The sequence below is a fragment of the Protopterus annectens genome, chromosome 3.part0 (assembly GCF_019279795.1).
Source record: "Protopterus annectens isolate FY-2018-M chromosome 3.part0, PAN1.0, whole genome shotgun sequence".
NCBI classification, from domain to species: domain Eukaryota; kingdom Metazoa; phylum Chordata; order Ceratodontiformes; family Protopteridae; genus Protopterus; species Protopterus annectens.
In genome coordinates, this window is record NC_056731.1 from 120,091,651 (window position 1) to 120,114,150 (window position 22,500).

Sequence of the window (22,500 nt, forward strand, 5' to 3'; positions counted from 1 at the left end):
CACGATGTTTGCAATACTGTCACTGTAATGGGCTTACCCATGTGTCAGCCAGCGGCCTGCTCCCGTCTATAATCCCCTCTTTATTCCCCGTTTTTCTTTCCCATTCTCATGCTGTTTCTTCTGGCAATACCTATAGTCATTTCCAAACTTGGCCACTAGGTGACAGCAGTAATCCATCTCCACCCTTATATTTTACTTATAGTAGCCCAGTGTTATTTCTGCACCCCAGTGTTTTCTCCTGCCTAGCCCAGTACAAGATTAAATATATTTCAAAGCAAATTGATAGTTTTTAGCTAAACATCTGTTTGGCTTACCCAGTTTAGCTTATGACAAGCTTTACATAAGCTTTAAGTCACACTACCATTTCTTACCAAGCATCCACTTGGTTTACCCTGTTTAGGGTCTGAAAGTTTTGCGTATAATCTCACAGCAAAATAATATTCATTAGCTAAGCCTGGCTCATCTCCACCAGAGCTGATTGATTGTTTCTTACCTTTCCTCCATCTCCTTTGGCTCATCTCTACTCAAGACCTAAAATACTTTAACCCTAATGCATTCTCTGATGCACTAAAAAGAATAAAGTGGAACCCTCTAAGAACCCTATCCCTATAAATTGCTGTAAATTACTTCAATACAACCTTCTTAAACCTGCTAGACTCCTTTGCCCCCTTGAAAACAAAACGTATAAAAAGTAAGTCTGTCCCTTGGTTAACTAAGAATACCTTAGCCATCATGCGGCTCCGCGACAAAGCTTGGAAACACTACCATAAAATTAAAACTAACACGACCCTAAATAAATACAAAATACTTCACAACAAAGTAAAAAAAACTTATTATCTCAGACTGCAAAGCCTATTTTACCACACTCCAAGCCAATCATAATAACAACAATCCTAAAAAATTCTGGGATGGAACCTCCTCTTTCCTTAACCCAGGTAAAAAAGACAACCCCCTGCCCCAAGCCAAATGCCTCAGACCTGGATTTAGCCACTCAGTTCAACTCATTCGTTATTGACTCCATAGCCAAACTAACATAATCTTTCATTAATAATCCTGCCTCCCAACATCTACCTCCACATAGCCCACTCTTCTCCAGTACTGCCAGCTCCCAACCTCCTCCTTTCTCCATGAACCCTACCCCCATTTCTACTATAAAAAAAAAAAAAAATTCTTCTAAAATTGAAACCTTGTTCTAATGCCCCTGATGAGATGTCCTCTTATTTCCTAAAGATAGCAGCAGAAGCCATTGCCTTCCCTATCTGCATCCCAATAAATTGATCAATTTCAGAATGTCATGTTCCCCAGCACTGGGAAAAGGCCTTTATTATTCCACTCCATAAAGGGGTTAACAACAATGATATCCCCAATTTCTGTCCCATCGCTATCTTATCCCCTATTTCTAAACTCCTCAAAAAATGCATCCACCTACAACTTCTACCCTGTCTTATAAATAATGTCCTTCTCACACCCACCCAACATGGATTCTGACCCGGTGATAGCATCACCACTGCTCTACCCTCCTACCTAGAAACTGTTAACAAGGCACGTGACTCCAGTCATATTGTATCCACCCTCCTTCTTGACTTCTCTAAGGTCTTTGACACCATCTCTCACAACCTTCTCCTCACTAAGCTCACTAAACTAAATCTATCCCATTCCACTATCAACTGGCTCTCCAGTTACCTATCAAACAGACAACAAGCAGTTAAGTGGAAAAAAGCTACTTCTCCTTTCCTAAATACTCCCACAGGTGTGCACCAGGGCTCAATTCTAGGCCCCCTCCTATTTAACATTTTCATTAACGACTTCTATCATGCCATCCCTAATGCCAACTTCATCCAATATGCCGACGACTCAACAATAGTTTGTGCTGCCACCTCCGCTTCCTCATTAACAAAATTAACCCAAGATGCCTTCTCTTCTACTGAACAATGGATGCTAGACAACCATCTAGCAATAAGACTAAACTAAGGATATTTTCCCCTTCTAAAACCACCACCCTAGATAAAAACTCATTCTGTATCACCAACAACAATAACACACCTCTTGAAATAGCCTCCACTGCTAAACTATTGGGAATCCTCATTGATGATCGGCTAAAATTTGATAACCATCTACAAGTAAATATCAAAAAGACTCATAAGAAACTTGTCATGCTTTACCACCATAATTGTTTCATCTCTTCCTCCGTTAGGCTCGTCCTTGCTAACACCTACCTTATCCCTTCCCTCCTGTATGGTGCCTCTACACTTACCAATCTGCAATCCTCTCTCAAATCAAAACTCTCCTCCTGTTACTATAAACTTTCAAAGTTTGCAACAGGCCATAGATCCAATACCCACCACTGCATTTCCCTACACCAACTGAATTGGTTAGAGCTGTCTAATTATCTTACTTATATTCAACTTATCCAAGCACACAAACTTATTTTCAACCCCTCTCTTTGCCCCTCCCTTGCCTCTACCTTCCAAATGCATCTACCTAACAGATGTCTACGATCCAATTTCCAGAACCTAATTTAACAACATAAACCTGCCCATACTCCAGGCAAACATCTTCTATCCTTCTGCCTAGCACACCACTGGAACTATCTCCCATCTCTTTCCCATACCACTAACAGTCTCTCTATTTTCAAACCTTTACTCCACTCACACCTAACCTCACATTGGGAATGCTCTTTTTCCCATCCTACATAACTAGTTTCTCATATACTGTACTATTTTGTTCTTTCAAATGACAATCTAATGCAACTGCTACTACCTTGCATTTTCTAACTCTCATATTGTAATTCTTTATAATTTTGTAATTTTGTAACTTGTATTTTTTTCTGGAGCTTTTCTCCCCAGAACTCCATTCAAAACAAGCTTGTTGTGGCCCAATGGACCATCCTGGCAAACAAACTGTAAATAAAATAAATAATTAAAAAAAATGTGACAAATAAGGACATAATTAACTCAGAAAGTAAATATTCAGAAATGCTTTCATCCTCAGGTCCATCTCAAAGCTACATTGCAATTTGCCATGTATAATGAAGGTTTGTTATAATTATATCTATCTGTCTGTCTATCTGTCTATGTAGATGGGTTTGTGTTGGGGGGGGGCTTACCTTGCTTGTATGGGGCTCATAGTTTTAGAATTTACTTTGGCCCCTTTCACTGGGTATCATGTTGCCGAAGTGTGCAGTGAAACAAAAAAAAATTATACTGCTGAAAGCATGAAGATAATCCCAACCCAGAAACAGAGAAGTAATCTCATTACATTGTTATTGTTTTTCTTGTTTACTATTCCTCAGTTCAGTCTTGTGATTTATAGATTAGCAAATGAGTCATAAACCTTGTGACAGCAAGAAACCATAACATCTTTCTGTCAGTCTTCAAAATAAGCCTGATCTTATATTTTGAGACAGTAACTGGAGTAGTACACAAAAGCAGATGTTTACTTTGAGTAGTTTTAAGTTGAAGTCTCTGTTGAACACCCAACCAGCGAATGACCACTATGGGAACATGATCAGCTAATATTGCTGTGCCCCCTTTCACAGGGCTCATGAAGCTGCAGTTACTACTGGACTAGCCACTACTGCAGTACATGATGGACAATATCTGCTCCACTGCTGTGTATTCTTTCAGGCAAATCTCTAGGTCACATAAGGCATAATGACCCTGCCTTGGCCTGATGTGGGGCCCCCTGAGGGAATGGGGCCTTATTGGACCAAACAGGTTCAATTGGCCTAAGACCAGTCCTGTTTGTCTCCACGAGTATTGTGTACTTCAGGCAACTGACACTTTATTTATAGAGAGAACTGAAAGGTTAAACAGCAAAGTGACTTTATAAAGCAGAGGAGTAACATCACCTGCAGACAAAAGACCATTTAATAAGGGGATTGTGTGCCCAAGTCCTGTAAAGTATTTATATTTTCACTTTAGTTTCTGAAGACTGCCCTCACATTGCCCTTTCCACTGGCAGCATTTCAAGAACATTTCAAAGTGGTTTACCAAAGGGAAGCTGAATAAAAGGAAATGAATAACCCAAGCCATGACTTTGAAACGATAAGGAATATATTTTTCTTAAAAGATGTAGCTCAGCTGACCAGCAAGATACACAAGCAGATAAGATATCATTCTGGGAAGATATGCAAGCAGCTACTAACATGACTGGAAGTTTTAAGTTTGTACAAGGCCGGGATAAAATGCTGAGCTAGTTTTGTTTCTTCATTGAAGATATGACTAAATAAAGCTATCTACAAGACTCTTTTTAGTTCTGGCTAGCTCAGCCATTTTAATGAAGGCCCAGTGAATATAATATTGGAAATATTGCTGCCTGGCTGGACAGCATACTGATCTGGTGATATGCCAAAAAAATATGCCTGGAAAGGATAATCCATTCATTCATTTATTCATTTATACATTCTCAAATGCTACTGTTATCCAGTTTACAAACAAATAAAGAAATTCTACTGTAGACTTCCTCTAGTGTCAGTATGAGGTCCAAGAACCTGGCACAACCCTTCCTGGGATCCCTGCTCATCAGCTACAATTAACTGATGTAAAAGTAATTGTAAAACAAGAGATTAAATGGTGGCTGGTAGCTATTCTGTTAGATAAAACATAACTAAGTGTAGGATGAAGCCATATAACATTGCTAGTATGGAAGTTAAACTGTCACACACTTTGAAGACCCAGAACAGGATGGTACAGAGACAGCTCCACAGACCCAGTCACTACTTAAATGTATAAAGAGTAAATTTACAGTAAGTCCACATGAATTTTCATGCCACACATCAAAGTGCACAGTGATCAAGGATGAAATGCAATGGAATACAATATAATTTGTAATTTAAGCTTTGTTAAATGTCACTTAAATAGACTTATAATACAGTGTGCATGGTTCAACTGAATGATATTAGAAAATGGAAATTGCTAAAGAAAATGCACTTATGTATGTATGTATGTATGCATGTATGTATTATTTATATCCATTTGTTGATCAGGAATAATCTGAATGAGCTAAAAGCCCATTTTCAGAGGTGACCCTGGGAGAAAATAAACCACAGTTATATATCAGGTGTTACAAAAATCAACTGTACATGGACATTCTTGAATGCATATACAAAACAATCACAAAATATGTCTGTACATAAATGCGAAACATAGGTAATCAAGTTCACAAATAAATCTATTGACAGTATATGGTAAACAGTTAAATATAAGGTTAACATGATAAATTGATAGTATAGTGGTTAAAGGAAGGGAGAAACTAGTATGGATAGGTGTTGGGGATAAAATGGATGGAGATAAATTCCATTAAAAGGACAGGTCCAAGTGGAAGTTAGGTAAGTTTCTAGATCGTACAGAATTTTTTTTGGTTGTTTTCACTCTCATGTTTAAGATTTGGAGGAACAAATTCTACAGCTTGGTTACATGAACAAAGTATAAAGGCTCAAGAGAGTGGTTGTTTGATTTGGCAACTTCTAGAAGGGTTTAGGTATGAGATCCTAAGTCTCTGTAAGGTATAGCATTTAGAAGTAAATTAGACATGGGTAGGTATCTATTGCACCCATATAGAATTGTATGTATTCTTTTTAACTGGTCAGATGTTAAAAGGTATTTTAACTCTAGTCAATAATTCATATGAAGTGCTTTATAAGATGACTTTTGCAGAAGACATCAGCAGTGTATTTTTCAATTTTATAGCATATTTGTTTTAGCTTATCTAGTTGAGTTATTAGAATAGTAGTAAGGTTTTGGAAAGGATTTAGTTGTTCTATTTCTATTAGGTAGGGTGAAAGGAATTTGGAAACAAACTCTGTAAGTATAGAGTAGATATGAAGACAGAATGGGGAATGATAGGTGTCTGGGGTGTCAAACAAAGGTGGATGCTCTAACCATCTTACAAATGTTTATAGGTAGAAAATGAATAGCCTAAAATATAACCTAATAGGACCACTTGAACCACTCTTCAATTGGAATATCGGTTAAGGTATTTATCTTATAGATCTAAGGTACAGGGTTTAATTCTCACAGTTAAAGGGAAATTCACGAGCTTAAAATGGTTTGCAAGGGCAGCTAGCTTAGTAATTGCCTATGAACCTAAAACAGGTTACATGCAAGGTAAATGGGGGGACCACAACACTCATCCCTGTTCATAAAGGTGGACCACCATCTAATGCCAGGAAATACAGACCCATCAGTCTGACAACTCTAATATGCAAAGTCATGGAACAAAGTATCAATGAAATGATTAGCAAGGACAGTGGCAACCTAGAGACACTGGAGCCATCCCAGTTTGGATTTGTTAAGGAGGGTCACCATGGCTATGGATGAGGGGAAACTGGTGCATACCACCTCCCATAACCTGGTCAAGCCATTCCATACAATACCCCACTCAGGTATTGTTGTCAAACTCCCATAACTAGGCAAAAATCCCTATATAACTCACTGGATTGCCAGCTGGCTCACAGATAGGACCCAACAGCACCAACATTCTGCAAGAGGGTCTAACATAAACAAATGACTGATGTGAAATCCACAGATTAAAAGCTCAGTGCAAAGAAATGCATTATATTGCCCTTTGGGAAGTCATCCAACCCAGCTAATTACCCCATCAAAAAACATGATTATGAGTTTACCTGATAGGGATCTGGGAACTTATGTAGACAGTAATCTAGTATTCAACCAACATGTAGCAAAGATAGTAAGATAATCATTCTATGTCAATCAGCTCATAAGCAAGGGTGTGACATCCAAGTCCAAATAAGTTATAGTACTACTCTACTCAGTTCTTTTGAGACGCATCATTGAGTACAATGCCCCTTTTGGCATGTACCTGTCCAGGCACTTACAACAGTTGGAACAACCAAGGGTTCCTCAACAGGAGAATCCAGTGTATGAATACCCCGTCCTTCACAGATCACCTTAAGGTCCTATCCATATCTCTCAACTGTACTGATTTTCGCAGAATGTCCACATTTTTGCTTCATATATTTGGTCTGTTTTTCATAAAATTGTGGTCTTTTGGCAAATTAGTGGCAAATCATTAAATACTGAAGTTAGAAAATAATGACAGACATTTGAGTTTCAGACTTTCTAACCTTCAGAAAATTCATGCTAATGCAAAACCTGTTATTCTATCACCTTTCTAAGTTTGTAAGAGCAATATTTAAAAACTGTCCCTATTTTTGGGCCTTTGTCCCACTTTTATATATGGCTTTGTCCAAATTTATTGCTCTAAGAGGTTGAGAGGTATGGTCCTATCTCTTGTATTCAGTTTCCCACAGGTTACATAGAGGTGATCTATGTCTAGCATATAAGGCATCATTACATCCAGCTCTGATGGATCTCTTGCATATCCACAAGACAAACACCACCAGAAACACTGGGTCCAAGGACCTGGACTTTGCTTGTGACATAAATAGACCTGGTATAAAACTATTTGCCTATTCTATTGCTTATACATATACCACATATGCAATTTTTTTAACATTGAGAGGAAGCAGTAATGTCATTTTGGGCAGTGGTAATATTAACGTTGTTGTACTGCGAACAATTATGTTACAGTTTGTGCCTGACATTAGATTAACTGGATAGACAGATATGACTGTCAGACACATCAGCAACATAATATATTGGCAAGGGGGACAACAGTGTTGTATGGGATTTCTGGGTCACTCATGACCACCATGTTAATACCACTGTTTCCCATTCCTACAGAGTAATGTCTAAAAAAAGATTAGTAAACAGAAAAACACCGGTGACTCCACTAAAAAAGCAACCCACAAAACCAAGTTCTCTGAGGCAGACAATGGGGTGCTATTATATGCCCTCCATTTCCATGGACAGTGACTGTTTTGTCAGGAGAATGCTGACCAGTTCTATCTGGAATGTGCCTGGGAAGATGTGGTGGAGGGCTTTAATGGTGCTGGTGGCCAGGACTGTACATACTAAATGGTACTTTGCAGGGCATCCGACATTAATTGTGCTGCAGAAGTAAAAGCTGTCCACCTGCCATGGGAAAGTTGGTCAATAGATGGTGGGCTGTCAGTCAAGTCACCTCTGATTAAGAAAAAAAAAAAGGATTTCTGGTCTTTATCAGAGGCAGTGACATCTGTGCATCTTCTTACAATGTGGTTCTGGTCATTGAAGCAAAGCTTCATCTTCCACCACAGATGAGCCCTGTACAAAGCACTCTTCCTTTGTAACAGTAGCCATAATTTTTTTTGATGCACTAAACCTATTAAATCTAAGTGATTAGGGTTATACAGGAACATCAGGCATTCCACCTGTGTGACCATTTGCACAAGGTTTAGTATTTAAGATATGCCTTTGATATATGCTTCTAATTACAGACACTATTAAGCTTTGCTGTGTTCCCAGGTCATTCTCTATCTAGCACTTCTAAATTTTCCCCATCTGATGCAGGAAGATCTGCAGCCTCTGGTGATGATGTTACATATGAGCTGGCATAGTCAGGGAGTACAATATGTATGTTGCTCACAGGGAATGTGACCACTTAATCAGAACACAGACTACAGGCACATACCTGCAAACACCCAACACACACACACACACACACACACACACACACACACACACACACACACACACACACACACACACACACACACACACACCCCACAGGCAGGACAGGTTACTGGGGATGCTAGCAGTCAAGGAAGTGTGATTCCCTACTGGCAATGAGTTAGAATGTGCCCTAAGCCCCCTTGGGGAGGAAAGAGTATGCACAAGGGGGTGGGTGCTGGTGCTAATTGGAGACATGGCTATTTCCCTCCCCCTGGAGTTCCTGTATTAGTGGCTGCAATCCAGAGTATATGCAGGGGCCATAATAGAGGCACTGGCTAACAATACCACAACCATGACTAAGTTAGTAAGGTTGATGCAAGGTGTGAGATGACTTCCAGGACAGCTTGTCCTATATGTGTGATTGTTTTGATAGACTAAATCACATACTTGAATGTGTCATGTCTTCCCAAGCTTATCTTCTATGTGTTAGCACCATCCATGAAGCCATTTCATTGTTATCTCCACAGCTGGTGGCTAACATGACCATGGATGACAGAGAACATGATCACACAGCACTAGGACATTCACAGGTACACATGTTATGAATGTGTGCCTATGGCCAGGAAAATACATCACTAGGGTTGTGGTGGTTGTGGCAGTGGCACATCTGATAATGGACACCATTCACTGATACTCATCATGCTGATATCCAGACAGGGCCCTGATATGATCAGTGCAACTCCTGGTAGAGCTAGCTCCTATTGGTGGGTGTGTGCTTGACATAGTCAGCCCTCTGCCATACATGCTGTTGGCCTGTCTAGTAGATCAAGCCACAGTGCTGAACCTACTGCTGATGATGTTTCCCAGCAGACACACACATACCACCACAGCCCCAGTACATCACACACAGACATCCAGTGACACTGGATCTTCACAGAGCCTGTTACATTAATGCCACCCAACATAATAAAAGCCTCTACACACAAATGCAGTCCTGCTTTTAAGCATTTGCACATTTCACTTTGGAATTCATTCAGATGTGCTTCCTTCTACACCTGCGAAAATGATAATAGTTGTGTCATGCCTTTTGTACACCGTTGCTTGGGTTGCCTATGTCTGTTGCATAGTGCGGCCTGCCTTTGCCTGAATAAACAAACTCTGATATTGGTTTGCTGCATAACTTTTAATGTAATGCATCTGTTTTCCTATGGGCTGAAGCTATGTACAAGCCACTGTCTCTTTGCCAGTGCCACAATATACTGCTCTTGCCTCCTTCTGGCATGTTTATACCCTGCTGCTGACTAGTCCACTGACTCCTCATCTAACAAAGCTTCCAAGTGTACTGATGACTGCTCTTTTTGCACCTTCCCCTTTCCCCGGATGTAACTGCCTCCTAAGTATGAGAATACTAAATATGATATTGTGTAACATTGCACATACTAAAAATATTTTTTCATACATGACAAGATCGTTACGCAATCAAAACTATATTAACCCAGAGAGTGAAAGCTTTCCTTCAGCAGCCCAAAAGCATTCTCAACAATGATCTCCTTTGTGATTTGGTGTAGTTGCATTCCTGGTCTGCTTTATTCTGTTAATTGTCTGATAAGTGTCATCAGCCAAGATTCCAGGGCATATCCAGCATCACCAATAAGATGTCCAAGGGGAGGTCACCCCAGCAAACCATTGGTATAGTCACAGTTGCACTATGAGTGGGAGTTGTGGTAATAGCCTTGGTAGTCTGCAAGCACACTATAGATGGTACTCTGGGCAATACAGATCACCTGGCAGTTAGAATTGTGATATTCTTTGTGGCTCACTCACCTATTTTTCATTTCACCAGGTGGTACCTTTATTTTAATGGGGTGCAGTCTATGGAGCCAGTACCTAAGGAAAATGAACTATATCATAGAATTCCCACATTGGGTTCCCTCTCAACACTGTGGTGGGAACTATATATGCTATCCCATGATAAAGCAAGCGATCAAGAAACTAATAGAGTATTTGTGTGGTTGATGTCTGAGATACCCCCTACTGTGCCTCCAGTAAGTCACTGAAAAGCCCCTGATGCTAGTATATGTAAAGCACTTATATACTGATATGTACTGGGATAGGTACTCTTTGAATCCCATGGGGCTGCAGAAAAGGCCTACACATGTCCACATTGTCTTGTATGGTGTCCCTATCAACATGGTACCATCAAAGTTTAAGTGTGGTCAGATGACATGGTGCCTCCAAGGGTGAAAATGCACTCCTTTTTGGGGCATTGTGGCACTAAGAGCTTCGAGATTTTTCTCAGTTCCTTTGTACGAACTCAGACATTTGGCAGTATTCATTAGCACAAGCATTACAGCTTTTTGCTGTCACATTTATAAGTCTAAAATTTGCTCTTCCATCTTGAATTTCTGCATTGGTTACTTAATACTGTTGCTCATTGCTATCTGATTAAAAACTCATTAGCCTATATTGTGGGTACCACTGCTGCCTAATATTTCCCCTCAGTGGTTTGTGGGTCTCCAAATTGCTCACACCCTATGCATGGTTGTTTGTCACACAGAATCACCTACCACACTATTTCTAAGATCTCAGAACCAAACTAAAATCCATATCCAGTAAGATGCAGAAAAAGTGAACTAATAACCAAAAAATATGCTAGCAAAATGGATGGCTTGAGGAATATATGCCAAAGGTATGTTTCATTGTATTTATTATTGAGCATTTTCATCCTGCATAATCAGAATACATTAAAAAAAATGTGAAAAACAACATCAATAGCAATGAGTACAGATCATACGACCTAAGTCAACTGATGCACCAGTGATTGTAGTGTTAAATGCAATATTACAACTAATATTACAAAAGCGTCACATATAAAAAATGTGCAACTAAAGCAGTTGTATACTTGGCATGCTATGCATTATGGCATGCATTTAAGTGGGAAGTACAGGAAGAACTTTGAGGGAAAGGTTTTATGAATGATCAATTGCATTTGGAAGACCATTTCAAAAAAGGAATTGAATAAATATACATCTATATGCAATAATTTTAAAAAGAATTTTCTGTTTGCTGTGTTATATGGGGGGGGCATTGGGAAGGGGTAGCAGCTGGGAGACAAGTTTGCTTTACAAGTAATTGTGCTGGTAAACAAGGTTAAACTCTGGAAATACACCTGATTAAATTAAAATATGAGAAGTAATTGTGTATTAAAGTTAAGGATGCCAAATTGTGTTAATTTTTTCAAATTTTTTTTTTTTTACTTTACATTGTTGGCAATGATCAGTATATTTAAACCAATATCACAAATAACCGTAAAAAAGCCTGACATAAAAACACACATACAAAGTAATAGTGGTTTACTATCAGATGTTCGAATCGAACTCCGTCAATTGCACTTTTGTCGAACACAGATATTCGAAAACGGTAATGTCAAACACCAAAAGCCAACCTAGGAACGGTTTTAACGTGGGTCAAGATAGGTGTTCACTGTTATTGTCGAACTACAAACCTCTCCCCTATCTCGACCCATGTTAAAGCCCATTCCTAGGTTGGCTTTTGATGTTCGACATTACTGTTTTTGAATTTTCGTGTTCGACAAAAGTGCAGTCGACGGAGTTCGATTCGAACATCTGATAGTAAACCACTATTACTTTGTATGTGTTTTTTTATGTCAGGCTTTTTTACGGTTATTTGTGATATTGGTTTTAATATACTGATCATTGGTCAAGATAGCTATCTTAGGTCATGTGATGTGTGCATTCGTTTTTATATATATTGACTTTTATATTTGCTTGATTTATTCTGAGAAGTCACTTTATGTGGGATGAAAGCACTTACTATTTAATACAAAGAAGTATACTGTTGGAGCATATTCTTTTTGTCATTCATTTTGTCATTGTGTGCTTTTCGTTACAAAATTTCAGAATCTCAGCCATGGATTAATAAAGGAAATAATAAACTGAGGAAACAAGACTCCTGACTATTACATCATTGCTGGGATTCGAGTAGAGCAGAAAACACCTTAGAGGTTCAATGGTTGGCAAGCATGGGGTTAAAAATGATACAATAAAAAAGATTATATGGTTGGAGTATTAAAGAAAAATATGAGTTGTGTCCTTTTGAGCAGAATTAAAAGAAAAGAAGTAGTAAACTAATTGATATTATTTCTACTAGGTGGGGGATCTGGTGATTTCTTTTGAAGAAATAATGTCTCAGACTTGTCTGATATTAAGAACAAAATAAGAATGCAGAATAAGGGATGAAGAAAAAATAGTATATTTATCAGAACAGGGAGAAAAGTTTATAAAAGAAGCAGGTAAGAGTAATATTCTAGGAAATGGTGGCCATTATTATAAAATCCCTAAGATATTGTAGGAAATAATGGGTTCTGAGATTACCAGTATTTTTTAATTATTGAAATTCATAACAAGCATGGAAAAAACGTGGTATTATTTTGTCTTTACTAAAATAAAAATCAAGGGCCAGATTCAATAATGTATACACTAAGTGTACACTAATGTACACAGTCTGCAATCAAGAACATCTCTACCATATTTTTTGTACTTTCTAGTCATTTGGAAAGATTACACTAAAGTGTACCTGTAGTCTATACTTTGTGGTAACTTTTGTGCATCCTCCTCAATATTTAAGGCTGCAAGAAATCAGTATGAAAACTAAAATTAGTAGGAAGAAGGTTTGAGTTAAGCTTGTGTTGTTCATTTACTGAGAATGGTGTGCAGTTAGTGTACTCTTAGTGTAGGGGGTTAAGGAATCCCAGGGCAAGTTTAAATACATTGAGAAACTGATATAGTATGTAATGTTTTTTATTTAATAAAACTAGTATACATTTTCTTTTGTAAATGATTGCATGTCACAACTATTCTGTACAGATTATAGCACATGTATAAAGAAGCTATTGTGTGAAAGTCAGATTCATAGTCAAAATAACTTTTATGAATTTGTAGTTTCTGCTTAGAAATTTGCTTCAAGAAAGTAAGAAATATCAATTTAAAAGATATATTTGCTAGTAGGAGGAAATGTCCATTGATCTTTTTAATCAAGAAGTATTATGGGATCAGCCAAACATGGCTAGGATTAATGCAACTTTTCTCTGACCAAGGTGATTTTTTTACAGTGCTGTAAGTAGAGATTTAATTAATAATTACTTGGACCCCCATTTTGGCTTGCATCCCTATTGAATGGTTGACACTCAAAATGTAAAGTATTGATAAGCCAAAATCCAAAAAAAAAAAAAAAAATCCCAGAGGTGTTAATTTGCAGAACAGTGTTAGACAGAGATGTTATATTAGCCTCTTGTTTTATTACTTGTATTTTGATTGTTTGTTAGCCATTTGAAATGGGTAATGTTATTGAAATGTACTATGATTGACCAATCAAAGAGTAACAGGTTCTTTGTATAATATCTGTGTTGTTAGTAAGGACATATAGATGGTTAGATTGGTACAGCAACTATATAAAAGATACATGAGTTAGAGTTTGATGACAGTACATAGAAAAACACAAAACAGTTTATATTTTGATGTTAATCAGGGGGGGGGAGTAGAAGAAACCTGTTTTATACAGAATGTAAAAAAAAATCTGTATATGTTTTGGAATTATGCTGACCAGGTTAATTGTTTTGCCTACAAGCAAAAATTAACAAAAGAGATTTTTTTCTCAAAACCTTATTAATTCCCACTTTAGCTCAGATAACTTTCATTTAACTTTAAATTTTTTGCAATCATTATCTTTGGAAAATGTGTCATTCAGGATATGAGTCTGGTATATGTGGGCAAAGTACTAAAACTAATAATAATAATAATAATAATAATAATACTATTATTAAGACATTCAAGACATATGCTGAGGAATATAAATAGAGGTGTCTTTTCTCCATATCTTTGGAGAAGACTTTGATGTATAAACTTAGAAAAGTGAAAATAATGCAGAATGATTAGTAACAACAAAATACATGAAAAACTTTAGAAAAACTTTAGAAACCAAGTTCAGCAAGCATACGAAACACAGGAGAGTCCAAGAACATGATCAATAAAATAGCAAGCCTTTAATGTAAGCACTTTCATGGAAGTCAATACCCCCACTTCTTCAGAATGATTAGTAATATCAAAATTATTATGGTCAGATTTTAGCAATAGGAAAATAATGACAAATGGAAATGGGTTCATTATACATTTCTGAGATACAGTTAAAGTCTGAAGGGTGGAACAAGAATTAAGTAAAATTGGAGGAAAACATGATTTTTAGAACTTATATTTGGTTTGAGAAAGCTAACAATGTCAAAAGAAATAGTTTGGCAGTATTAGATGGTTAAATACATCTTACTCAATATTTGTGACATCATTTGGACTCAGGTTTGAAAAGGTTCATGCACAAAATCTATATATATATATATATATATATATATATATATATATATATATATAGATATAAAACATTTAGTATATGATGAGATTCTGTCAGATTTCAAAACAGTTTATGCACTCTAGTCAAGAAATTGCACTAACATTACCAGCATTCATAAAACAGAAGTGACTCAATGCAGTGTTTAGCACAGAGTAAAAGTAATTTTGGAAACCTATGGAATTTAAGAAACAGACAGTATAGCATGCATTGTTTGACCATAGAGATTAATGGTTTGTAAAAGTTATTGTGCAGTAATGGGTGTGAGTTTGTATGAAAGTTTGGTTAAATAAAAAGCATACATGTAGGCTGATATAAGATTCTGTAAAATATTACTTATGGAATGTAAGTTGTTTATATGTGCTTCAAAAATATATTTGAATTGAAATGAGGTAGAAATCAAGATTAATATAATTTTGGATATCAGAGAAAAGAGAAAACATACAATAATTTTAAAATGACAAACAAAAGATGTAATAGAAAATGAAAATTGATGTAACATTTTTCTTTCTTTTTCCTTTTTTTTTTTTTTTGGATAATGTGTCAAATGTTGAATTTTTATGTTTATAGATGATTTCTTCGGTGACATATTGTGATGCTTCCATTTTTTAATTCAAAATTCAAATTTTTTTTCATAAATGCCACATTTGCCATATGCAAATCGATTTGACATCCAGTAGATGTTCAGTGCTGGTTGAACTTTAGTTATCCATGACAGTTGTTACAATGTTAAAAGAAACCAGGGATGACCGAGTATTGACACAATACATGCATTATGTGTAAAAGAGGGTTTAGATACAGTAATATGCCGTACCATAATTCTGCTGGTAGAGAAGAATGGCTGCCTGTGTGCCTAGGCATCTAGGTTCATGGCTTCAGGATGTCAAAATATTTGTCCAAACCAAATAATCTAAGAGTCAGTAGCCATTTTACAGTTATCACTATATGCTTGGTACTAAGGTTGCTTATCTAGATCCTAAAGGTAATTTGGGTCTTTAAGCATATTTAGCTTGATAATTATAACAATCAATGTCTTCGGCCTAAATGCAATCATTAGCTTACTTTCTTGGCTTAAATAACCATGGACATGATCACAACATGTTTATAAAGTTCATGTATGTGTGAATAACAAGCTCTGTAGACTAGAACTGGAGTTGCATTTAATTATATATTTAACCTATTTCTTTGAATAAAAAAACACAAATATGACTTATTTTAAGTTCTAGATTTCCTATCCTTGGAGGGACTTAAGTTCCTTTCTATAGCATTACCTGTTCTTCTCTTACCATCAAGTTTCTCTCTCTCTCTCTCTCTCTGTGTATATATGTATATATATATATATATATATATATATATATATATATATATATATATATATATATTTTTTTTTTACTTTTTAGAGGGAAAGTAAACAGGCCATGGTTCAGTATGTTCTACTGTCACTCAAAAGGTGTTATAATCAGTTTTATTTAATATAGCCTTACCTTCCTTCCTCATTAGTGATCTTAGTTTTACCTACAATTTAAAAGCAAAATGAAAAAAAAAATATGTAAGAGACAGCTATAAACTCCGTTGAATAAGTATGTATTGAAGAAAGTTGCTCATTTATGTTTTTGAACAACATAAAATAATGTGCATTTTAATATTTTATTTGTGCATTTTATTTTCAAGCAAAATTTCTTAAACTCCTTTCACAAGAGATGAACATACACCGATCTCTTACCCTTTGTCTTTATTTCTTACTTCAGTGATGTCATCATTCATTAAGTGGGAGGAGTTTTAAACCATAAACTTATTTAACATATTGAAGAAAATATTTATTAAAGCAAATTTCAGTCTATTACTATAATCCGTCTAGGGTAAGCAGATTAATATCATTACATTTTTATGGGTCATCTAACCATAATACTATGAAGAATACTCAGTAGTTAAGTGATTTAAAAACATTAATTAAATTACTTCCGTTATACTAAAGGTAATTTAAAATGCTGAGGTATTTATTGTCTGGCGCATTGAGTATTGATCAGCATACACTGACTAATATATCAAGCTTTATACAAGAGCTTTTTGGACATTATTATTCAGAAGCAGCTCAGAACAAATGTAGGAACCCACTATGGAAGGATCTGGTATTAAACTATAAACATGACCTGACCAGCACCTTCTAAGTATTGCTGCATCTTGATAACTTTGGTAATAGCTTGAATATGGAGAAATTGTACTTCCATGGGCTATTTCCTTATTTAAAAGAGACACACTACATCAATAAATGATATACTTGGTTATGCAAACTATAATGAAACTATGTGGAATGAAACCGGAATGAGAGCAGTCAATAATGTATTGCAAGTGTTATTATATATTTACTACAGAAGCACATCCTACTAATTCAGACATGTAAACATACCAATATGTTTGAATGCAAGTTCTATGACAAAACTCTTGTTAGATAGATTACTGCGTAAGATGACTTAGATATACAATCAGTGCAATTTTCTCTGTATGTGTAACAATGCAAAAGAGAGAAAATTACATATTACTATTAAAAAGAAAACACAATTTTAATGATTGCAGAAACAGATAACAGTAAGGAAATTTTACCACAATGCAAATCATCAAAGATCAGTATCAAAAATCATAGACTTGATAACTGCTTGCTTGCTATCTAATAAAATTAAGAACATTGTTCATTAAAATAGATGAAAAACATATTAAATCTAAGCTGTAATGTCCACTTTGCTTTCACTGTTTAATAAAAACCTGGAATAATTATTTGTATTAAACACTTATCTCAGTCTATAAAAGGAGAAATAGTATCTCATTGGAAGAATTTAGAGTCTATTCATTTAAGTAGCATAATAAGTAATATTTTGGGAGATGACAGGTATGGAATCCTTTCATAAGTTCATGAAATCAGTATTGTGGCAGTCACTGATGTTAGCCAAAAGGGCTCTTCACAACACCTGCAATGTGCCTAGAACTGACTCCTTCGGTAATTCATATTGAGTTACATGTGGTTTCTGTATTATGAAGATAGTTCCTTCTAAGCCCTTTGACACAAAACAATGGCCAGCTTAAAATAATTTAGTGATAATAATGAATTTTACTTAAGTGTTAAAGAAACTGTTTAGAGAATAGAAGGCAAAGGGTATGTATAAATAATCTCAAAGTAGAACCTTGTTCATTAATGGAGCCCCACAAGACTTGCGACTAGAACTAGAGTTGTCTTTCTTTTTTCCACCTTTTCCTAAGATTGGTCTATCTAGTTAATGGATTATCTTACAAGAAATAAAAACTTAGACTCTATAATTGGACTTATCATTTTATAGTGATGACCAAATATGAAACAATGACATATTTGTAATCATGGGCTTTGAAGAGATGTGGTACAAAGACCCTCATAAATGAAATGCCAACCAAAGAAGAGGAGAAAATCATTGACAAAGTGATAACTGTGAACAGTGAATTAATTTTAAAAAAGTAGACAACATTGGAATTCAGACTCTAAAACATTGGAAATATATTCATGAATATGCATTATTTATGTAAGGCAATACTCAGTCTAATTATCTTAAAATAAATAAAAATTAAGACTCTATAGATAGACTTATTATTTCACAATGATGATCAAATATGAAATAACAAGAAATGTGCAGTTATGGACTTTGAAGTGAAGTGATACAAAGACCTCTCATATTTAAATGGAATGCCAACCAAAGAGGATGAGCAAATTAGCATATATGTTAAATATTCATACTCTTAAATGTTCGAATCACTAAAGATCGAACTTTAATGATCGAACATTTAAATGTTTGAATATTTTAAAAAATTAAAAAAAGTAAACTAAAAAAAAACAAAACTAAAGGGTGTAAGCAGGGGGGCAAGCCCCCCTGCACCCCCACCCCTCACTACTTAAATATACCAACTCCAAGATCATGCTACAGTGTAGGAAATGGGAAGTTTTCCATTTCAGCATGTGCAATCTCGGAATTGGTATATTTAAGTAACGGGGAGTCTTTTTGTGTTTTGTAAATATTAATTTTTTATATGTTTGAACATTTAATTGTTCGATCACTAAGTCGATTTTTAGTGGTTCGAACAATTAAGCGTTCGAACATATAACACAGACCCACAAATTATTACCATGGTGATATTTGTGAACAATTAATTAATTTTAAAAAGTAGATAATGTTGGAATTTAGACTCTAAATACACTGGAATTATATTTCAGTCTTTAAGGCAATAATCAGTGTAAATGTATACTATAAAATACACTTTTCAATTTTCTGATTATGCGATGCAAACAAACTGTAAACAATTTGTAAACAAAATCATTCTGTTATTGTATACTACTAGTAGTCCTCTGCAATAAAAAAAGTCTTGACTTATAATGTAGCCTACATGTTAGTTTGACATATGCTGTTTATAGCAAATGGGGCTGCTATAAACTTTTCTTAACAGTCTTGTTAGATCAAATTTTAAATGAGTCAACTAAAAGAGATTTTTTTTTTAAAACTGTTAAAAACAATGCTGTACAAAGTGTCGGGTATGTTACGTAGGTAATCCATTTTTTTGGAAAAAAGTATTTAACACAGTGGTTTTGAGTATGAGCATTAACATTTTTAATAAGGTACAGATAAATAATTTGGTGATTGTACTTTAACAGCTGGCACCTTGGCGTTTGTGAAAATCTACTGCCAATCATTAGTGGACCAGAGTTCCGCTGTGGCGACCCCTAACCAGGAAAAGCCAAAAGACAAACAACAACAGCAACAACTTTAACAGTTACAGCATCAGGCAGTTCTTCTTCCTTGAAGACTAAGTAGTCAAGAATGAATGCATCAAATTATGGAACAATGAAACTGATTGACATTTTTATACAATACTTGAGAACTCTGAAGTTTTTTAATTTCATTCTAGTTTATATATGTGATTTTCCATCAAGGATGTAAATTTTGACTATTCTTATTGAATGTGTATTTCTTATTCCATCATTTCATTGTAAAATGTAGGTACCTTTCCTTTGAATCTTTGTTAATCTTACCAAAGCTCTGCACCCTTATTTTTTTTATTAACTTCACTGGCTTACTTTTAAGTACACAGTTTTAACCAGTACAAGGTCTGCATATTCAACATACTGAAAGATACACACACACACACATACACACACACACATATATATATATATATATATATATATATGTGTGTGTGTGTGTGTGTGTGTGTGTGTGTGTGTGTGTGTGTATTGCTGTTTTAGGTTAAGTGTCCATAAATACGACCATTGTTTGTCAAGTGGCACTGTGAGAATTATTCTTATTTACATAAGTAGTGAGCAAAATAATGTATACTCTACTGCAAATGAACAATTGCCAGTCACGGCTATCATTAATGTCATTTGAGTTATAACCGGAATGTGATTATGTACCTGAGAAAACACTTAATACTATAATATCAATAAATGCTTGCTTTTTGCCTGTGCAGTTATAATTTCAGAGACAGTCATTATACTCTTTATGATAAATATAATATTTCTGTTCTATCATCTATATGAGACTCACTGTTGTAAAATCATGCATACTTACATAAAAGAATCCGAATGCTAACACTGGCATTTTTATTCTGTTTTAGAAACTAACAGTTTTATGCTATATAATGAAGACAGCAACAAATGTGTAATGGCTAAAAGCAACAGTTCAGTCATTATTAGCAACTGTGTGCCAACTGATACAAAACAACAGTTCAGATGGATTTCTGGAAAGAGACTAATGAGTGTTGCATTTGCACAGTGCCTTGGAGTATCTGCAAAACAAGATCGTAGTCAAGTTGCCCTCAATCTCTGTGACACAAAAAGTGAATTACAAAAATGGCAGTGTGGCAATAAAACTGAACTTGCACTTAATGGTGCTAACTTGAACGTCAACAATGGTATCAGCTATGGGAAAAAAATAGTTGTTTCCAAATCATCTGGGCCATCAAGCAGGTGGAAAATTTTTGGCACAAGTAACGACCTCTGTTCCAAAGGATATGAAGGTATGATCTCAGCATTAATTTTAAGCAATTTTCAATCGAGTATTACTTTCCCTTATGGAGATGAAATATATGTCTTTATCTGGTGCAGTTTGTGTTCCTTTCTTTTATTCTTTTTTGTAAATTTTCTACTTCTGCCTTTTGCTATGATAGCACCTATAACAATGAATAGCAATAGATCCACTTGTCTTCAGATTCTTTGATTGGTTACTTATTTCGACAACAGCTTTCCACTTATACTATTATAATATTTTTCTTCTGAATATGATATGAAAAACTTTTATGTCGAGAGAAGAGAAAGACAAAATCAAGAGAGCAGAGAGTAACTAGTATTTCTTTATAACATTAAAAAACTGGAAGGTGTTTGTACGGTAGTTGACCAATGTATTACATTTGATGAACAAGAGATTTGCAGGAAGGCTTGGAAAACAGACAAGATGAATAATATGTCTCAAAAATGAACTAGCAGCACAGAAATGTATCTAGCTGTTACAGTTGTATTTACTTTTACCAGACTATAGCTAGAAAGTAGATCCAAATAAAAATAGCCAGCACCCAGGAAAGTGACAGTCTTCTTGTCTGGGTTTACCTTTGTTAATTGCTGAATCGATTATTGAGCATAGCATAACTAATTTAGTTTATACGTTTATATGCTGATTATATTTAAGCTAAAATGGCAAATAGCAAATAATTATATAAGGTAATCACTACTAATTTCTATTAACTTCTCTAATACGCTCATGTTTAGCTGAATATATTCTTGCTAAACATGCACCTTACAAACATAAAAACATAAAGGCAAACAAATGTAATAGTTGTTAAAAATGACTGTCTGTTCTGATGTTTGAATACCAATACTAGGAGGGTCACTCTTCCTTCCTTAGGATGTACCGAGGGAAAGGAGTGATAATATGCAGAAAGGGTGTGAGTCCGTGATACATGTAGCCCAGTGCTGTTATGAGAGAAGTGGCACAATATGTATCATATGGACTTCACTTACTTCTCAACTGTATAGATTCTTGCTTCATATATTTAGTCTGTTCCAAATAAAACTTGTGGTTAACTGGCAAATCACATATTAAAATCACTAAATAATGTCAAACATTTCAGTTTTAGACTTTATATCTTTTGGAAAATCAATACCCTTGACATATATAAGCATCTGCAATTTGCCATTTCATCTCAAATATAATGCAAGCACACAACCTTTTATTGTAGCAGCTTTCTAAGTTTATAAGAGCAATTTTAAAATCTGTCCCTCTTTTTGGGCCTTTGACCCCCCCCCCACACACACACACACACAAACACACTATTTTTGACTTTGTCCAGATTTCTGTACTAAGAAGTTGAGAAGCAGATGTCTGTATAATGGAAAGCAGGAGCATCAACATACTGAAGAGAACGTCTGTGTACCGAAATGATAATATCTAACACAGTGGTATGATTTAAATGTGTACAAAATTAGTATAATGGGCCATGATAATTATCTTTTCTGAATGCCAAAGTTCGACTGTGTAAAGGATTTTCTCTTGTATTATGA

The 22,500-nt window shown here is 35.5% G+C and overlaps 1 protein-coding gene across 1 annotated transcript in view; it reads left to right on the top strand.

Annotated features, from left to right (window-relative positions):
- The window catches only part of LOC122796778 (macrophage mannose receptor 1-like), a 2,090,270-nt gene that overhangs the window by 81,045 nt on the left and 1,986,725 nt on the right, over positions 1–22,500 (top strand). The window contains exon 2 of the mRNA XM_044065506.1: positions 20,550–20,963. Coding sequence (XP_043921441.1) covers positions 20,550–20,963 — 414 coding nt within the window. The remainder of the gene's footprint in view (positions 1–20,549; positions 20,964–22,500) is intronic.